This window comes from Sabethes cyaneus, chromosome 2 (assembly GCF_943734655.1).
Source record: "Sabethes cyaneus chromosome 2, idSabCyanKW18_F2, whole genome shotgun sequence".
Lineage (NCBI taxonomy): Eukaryota > Metazoa > Arthropoda > Insecta > Diptera > Culicidae > Sabethes > Sabethes cyaneus.
In genome coordinates this window covers 228687391-228694063 of record NC_071354.1, presented here as the reverse complement: position 1 = coordinate 228694063, position 6673 = coordinate 228687391, and the positions used below count along the sequence as shown (strand labels likewise).

Below are 6673 nucleotides of genomic sequence, written 5' to 3'. Positions count from 1 at the left end.
TCTGTCTGTCTGTCTGTCTGTCTGTCAGGTAGGAGTTGATAAAAGATATATCAAAGGTATTGCGCTCTTCGCACTCAATTGGACTGCACAGTTATAAAGTGCAACCTTCAAAACTGTGATGAAAAGTGTGCTACTGATAATATCGCTAGTAATCTTATATCGATAATACCATCAAACTTTATCGTCACGGAAAAGTATCGAAAATTGGAGGGTTTAAAATGAAATCTTCTTCTTGGCTTGTTATTATTTTAACATTTTTGTTCTATTTCTTACGTATTTTTGCTTATACTGTCATATTATCGTTATTAATTATTAACGATAAGAAAACTTTATCAATAATCGTTATAGATTTTGATCGGCATTTCCCATCATTACAACTCTCCCATCTGAGCTGACATTTGATTTAGCAGTGGCGCCAGTACCAGTTGTAGGGAAAGCAAATAGTATTTAATTTTTCATTTATTTCATATATGCTGCATATTTGTTCAAATTATGAATTATGCGCGGAATTATGTATTTAGAAACTATTTTTATATTATTCGTAGCGTCGATAACAACTCTACGTAAGCATTAGAATTCAAATAGGAATCAACCAAGATTCATGGGTTTTTACCACGAAATTTTGGCAACTTTTCTCACCTACAAAATGTGTGACTGAACAAGTGTGCTCAAAATCCAACTTTCAATGCAAAGGGCAATATATTTCTATTGATCCGTTATTTTTTCAATGAAATTCTCTTCTCAATTCTCAGCGCCGAAACGTGAAGTTTTTCGCATATAGTACCTTTAGGAACATTTCTTGGTATAACAAGCCCCTTCTTGTGAGAGAAATCTTTGGATGATTAATTCCCTTAAAAGTGAGATACGAAATTTATTTTGTCGTATATTCGAGATACAGGTTTGGTATATTCGGCAAAGTTGTAGTAAATATCAATGCAAAAAACTTTGTCAAAGTCACCATACTTGTATCTCTTCATGGAAATTGTCTATGAAGCGTTATTCGTGGACGAATCCTTCAAACCAGTTTTTAAGCCCTGACTTATTCTGATCATCCTTTACGTGTTCATAGTGTTCTAGAAAGTTGTTTATCTTGCTAAAATCAACGTTTTTGTAGAACATTATTATTCGCGATTTTCTGCAGTTTCGGAGATTTTAAGCATTTTTGATGAAAAATAGTACTACTTTGAGCTTAAATATTTCCCAAGGTGGCAAACGGTGGCAGATCAAACAACTTCTACTTAAAAGTACAACAAAAAACCTTTAAAAGCAAGTATCACTTGGCTGTATCTGTTTGTATCCCCAATAGTTATAGTTGTTTTAAAAATCCATCTCAGTCATGTTTATAGAACAATTAAAATGTACTTCGGATGCAATAAATGCCATTTTGTTTACGTTGACAATCTCTTTCTAACACGTTGAGTTTTCAGCAAATTTTGCGCCTAGTTTCGAGTTGAAAATGAATGTAGACTCAAAATTATTTGACGAAATTAATAAGGGAGAAGCTTTCAAATGAGTAACTTAAGTCTATTTTGTTCTATACTTTGGATTGGTGTATTTTCAAAAGATTACACTCTTAATGGGCTGGTACTGAATGGCCGAAACACAAATGGTCGAATCACGAATGGCCGAAACCCAAAGGGCCGAATTTCAGCAACAGTCTCAGAAGGCCGAATTTTCTCGGAATGACTAAATAACTATTTAATTCGAAAACACGAATTGACAAGCAATTAACAATTAACTTTACTCAAACCAAAAATAAAATAAGCAACACATCGTTATGTTGTACTTTTAAGTACGGGTTGTTTGATTTGCCACCATTTGCCACCTTGGGAAATATTTAACCTTAAAAAAAATACTATTTTTCATCAAAAAAGCTCGAAATCTCCGAAACTGCAGAAAATCGCGTATAATAATGTTCTACAAAAACGTTGATTTTAGCAAGATAAACAACTTTATAGAACATTATGAACACGTAAAAGTTGACCAGAATAAGTCAGGGATTAAAAAGTGTTTTGAAGGGTTTGTTTTCGAATAACGCTTCATAGACAATTTCTATGAAGAGATACAAGTATGGTGTCTTTAACAAAGTTTTTTGTATTGATATTTACTACAAATTTGCCGAAAGTACCAAACCTGTATCTCGAATATACGACAAAATAAATTTCGTATCTCACCTTTAATGGAATTAATCACCCAAAGATGTTTCTCACAAGAAGGGGCTTGTTATACCAAGAAATGTTCCTAAAGGTACTATATGCGAAAAACTTCATGTTTCGGCGCTATATCAAACGATCACGTATTTCGCTTTTTAGACCACTGTGATGGGTGGGATTGCTCCAAAAGCAACTTTTGCCGTGATTATCTAGTCTCGAAATTATTTTATAAAACTTATTTCTTTCTCCAACATTATCCAAGGAAGTTTGGAATCGACTAATTAACATTAAAGTTGTACATCGGGCTAAGCTGACTCTAATATTTTATAAAAGATAAATTATTAAGAACTTTACGAAAGTTTCGATCAAACGCGTAGTCGTCTTGTAGTTGTATTGTGATTTTTCGAGGAAAAAAACGCTATTTATAGAAATAAGTATGAAAAACTAAGCTATCTTCCAGAACTAATGTTTGTTTTTCTGAACATCTTAATAGAATACGAAAGTTAAATGAAACAAAATTTGAAAATATTTTCACAAATAAATTCCACTAATAATTCCATTCCAACAAAAATTCGCATTTCGCATACGACTTGCAGGTTTCATCGGTGTTACAACGTATTCCGGAAGCGGAATAGACGGAGGATGACTTTGCTTTTGTTCAGAAAAATTGCCAAGTCATTTTCCCAAGTAGCACTTGTAACTAATCATAAAAATAAAAAAATACAAAAAGATTGCACAGCAGTTACATTTAGGATACTTGTAACGAGTTAGGTTACATAAAATTAAAAATAGTTACTTTTTAGTTTTCTAGTGACAAAAATCTCAAAAAGTTACCAGGTAGTTACCAAATGACCAAATTGAAACCTTTTTTTTTCGAACTGTCAACAACTTGGTCGTCGCAAAACAGTCACCTTTCAGTTACGAGTTACCAAATAGTTATCAAGTGACACAAATGAAACCTTTTTCCAAACTGTCATCAACTTGCTGGTCGCAAAACAGTTAATTTTTCGTTACAAGCAGTTACGAAGTCAAAAAAAGTCGGCTAGTAACATTTTCGCAACAATTTGTTCACTGTTCCTTGTAAACACAACGGATTAAGGAAAAACTAGACCTGAAGAATATTGCTAATGGTAAAGATAAACAATTGGTACACGGGTTGTGAAATGCTCTTGTAAATGCGTTTATTTACTTAATTGATGGTACTTGGAATCTTCTCCGCCCAGACATTGGTATTAAGTAAACAAATGATGATTATTCTCAAACGTCAAAACGATCAAGTTACATCGAAACGAAACCGGCAATGAAAATAGGTTACAGTGTAACTTAGAAATGACGACATAAGAAATAAGTGACTACAACAGATTTAATATTGGTTACCGTATAACCGATACCGTAACCAGGTCGAAGGCTAAGGTTACGTACAACTAGAATGTAACTGAAATGTAACCTTCTATGATTAACACTGGTGGTAACTGTTTTATTCAAACTGAAACTATTCTTTGATATTAAATTAACACTTTCTTTTCACAACAATCACTAAAAAATACCTTTTCCCAATATCAACAATGTGAACAATGAACAATGGCTGCTTAAAATCATTTCATGCAATATGCCGAAAACGGTACAAAACTTCAAGGACGATGGTGTAGTAGTTAGAACCAAAGGCAAAATGGCTATGAATTTTACTGTGATAGAAGTGATAGCGAAAACAACTTGATTTTTAATGGTTTCTAGGTGAATGCTCCACTAATTCATTATTGCTAAGAATAAATTTAAAAAATCAAAAAATTTAAATTTAAATTTTTATATTTGATTTACAAAACATCAATTTTTCAAAGAAGTAAGTAACGAAAAGCTATATTAAATAAGAGCGCGTGAATTTTTCAAAGCTAGAATCATGCATTTCACCATAAATTTGAAACTGCATTAAAATTTGTGTTGAAATAATAATTTATACACTCTTCTATATTCAACAGTTGAATTTACTGCTTGACGTTGACAGCCATAGATTGAAATAATAAACCATCTACATTTTCGCTATGCAATAAAAGTTACAAGATAACTAATTTGCCACCAATTGAAAGTCAATTTACAGTTTATGTGTAACTTCAATAGTAACCATTTTGTAACTATACATGTTACATATTGGTTATTGAGTAACTGTTAATGCAACCAGATTTAGTTACATAAGTTGCGCTATTTCGGTTACACAACTGTTATATTTTCGGTTACTGTAACCGAAGTTTTACATTTAAATTTGTCGCATATCAGCCGCTGCGACTCAATTGTGACAACGTGTGCTACTTGGGTTGGAAGTTCCTATCACTCGCGCCGTCCGTTGCAGGTGTAATAATAGAAAGTTTAAAGAAAATAGACTTTTGATATGAACGGACCAAGGAAGAGCCACTTGACTGACTCTGTAATAATCATATAAGCAGCAACCGTTACGGTAAAATGCCGGGCACAACGCGAAGGCGCGACACTGTTCGTTATCACCAACGAATTAACACCTTCTCGAAAGGGATTGGTTAATGCAAGTGACCAGACCGACAACCAAATGATGTATAAAAAGATATCCTAGGCGAATTTACCACTTTAGTGTGCCGAGTACCGTTACAACCGAAAGGAGCTGACCAAGTAGTTTAGCTGAAACAGAGAAAGGATGCCGGATTGGATAAAATTTTTACTGGTGCTTGCTCTCAGTGCGGTGGTGGTAGTGTGTGAAGAATCGACAACCGAAGAACTTCCGAAAGATGTTGCCGAGGGCCGGGCGCGTCGGAAACGGTTTTACAAATTTCTGTTCCAAGCCAGTGAGGATCATCTATAATAAGTGTTGAATCATTTTGATTATAACGTCAAGTTTTTCAGTATCTCCCATGATCTCATCACTCTCCTACATCCTGCTCATCAAGGCCAAAGTGGTTGTGGTGGGTCTTTTTTTAGTTGGAATCTACTTCTTTGGGCACAAACTCTGGCCCGGTGGTTTGTGTGGGCACTCGATCGTTTCTGATGTGCCACCGCCGTATTTGAGTGATTACAGTGGAATCACCGGATACCACGCGACGGGTCCGGATATCGTTTCCAGCTATCCCGGTCCGGAACCGTACCCCATCAGTGGATCGTATCTTCCCCCATCGGCGGCCTCTTCGCCATCGATTATACCTTCAATATCCTCAATATCTTCATCCTCCTCCGGTGGACCGCCAGCGGCAAAATACGGTTCCCGTCGGGGTAGACGTGATTTGGACAACCAAAACGATGAGGAGCCGCTAGACAACGAGTATTTAAACAATTTTAAAATTGTGACATTTATTAACTACTTCTTTTTCTTTTTAGAATTTACTGGACGGATCAGTTGACCGAAATGGGATTCCTATTTCTAGGTGTAAAAGCGAGAGCTTGCCGAAAGCGGTTTGTTTGCGAATTTGACTTCCACGCACGCAGCAACCCCATTTTGCTGTTCGCAACCAGAGCGATGGGGTAAGTGATTTGCATACATTTCAAGCGATGAACAAGCTGTTTGTTGACTGGTAAAATTTTACTCTCTTTACACAGTCGTGATATTTTCCACAACTATCGTGATCCCAGCGACGAACGGGCCCGCTATTATCAGGACTGTGGCCGAATCTACGCCGAATGTGCCGTTCCGAAAAGGAAACCGTCTCATTACACCCGCCGTAGGAGACCACTTCCGGCCACTACCAGTACGACGGAAGCACCGAACACAGCAGCAGAGGAAGAAGTAGAAGAACCGGAAGAGTCGTCGGCATCCGTAGAGGTGGAAGATGAATCTGTGAATGAAATTTCGATGGCTGAAAAGTCACGCAGGAATCAGCGGAACGACTGGCGACCAATTACCTCCCAGCCACTGCCACTGGGGAAGCAAATCTTGCGGCGTTCGTGGGCTCAGACCGAAAGAGTGGCGGAGGCTGGAAACTGAGCCAGCCGGCGAATGCAGTCTAGCGTGAGGGAATGAGTGGATGCGTGATGCGTGTACATAATTGTCTAATTTAATTAATTTATTGACTTGTAAGTAAGCTAAGCAGCGCAGTAAAAATAAACACGATTCGACTGACGAAATTACTTACTCGGAAGCGGTCACGATGAAAGGTCGGCATACGTTTGTGGTTCTGTTTCTGCTTGTTAGTCTGTGCTGTTTCGAGAGCAGAATGCACTTTTTCACGGAACGGAGAAGAGATTTAACTGCTTTGGTGCCAGTTCTTACCAGTGGTTTCAATCAACGTAAGTATAATAGTTATTAATATTAATACACGACACGGCAAATCTGTTGAATAGCACAGGTGAGGAAAATGTGTTTTAAGTTTGTACCATTGCTTCTCTGGTGTAATAATTTTGGCTGTTCTCTAACAATCAATATTTAGTTCAACAAGAATGCGCATAAATTGATTAAATTGAATCAATTATTGTAATAAATTTCATAGAAAAATCAACTAGAGTGACTTACAACTGACCTATAAGCGGAGTTTCGACGCAAAAATGCGTATCGCTGTTCTGCAACC

At 36.6% G+C, this 6673-nt stretch overlaps 1 protein-coding gene across 1 annotated transcript; it reads left to right on the top strand.

The window, feature by feature from the left end:
- The first annotated feature begins 4815 nt into the window (after positions 1-4815).
- On the top strand, positions 4816-6093 carry LOC128736725 (uncharacterized). Its single transcript, XM_053831210.1, has 4 exons — positions 4816-4963; positions 5022-5433; positions 5490-5633; positions 5709-6093. Exons 1-4 carry the CDS (start codon positions 4816-4818, stop codon positions 6091-6093), a joined length of 1089 nt encoding a protein of 362 aa, XP_053687185.1.
- The last annotated feature ends 580 nt before the right edge of the window (positions 6094-6673 follow it).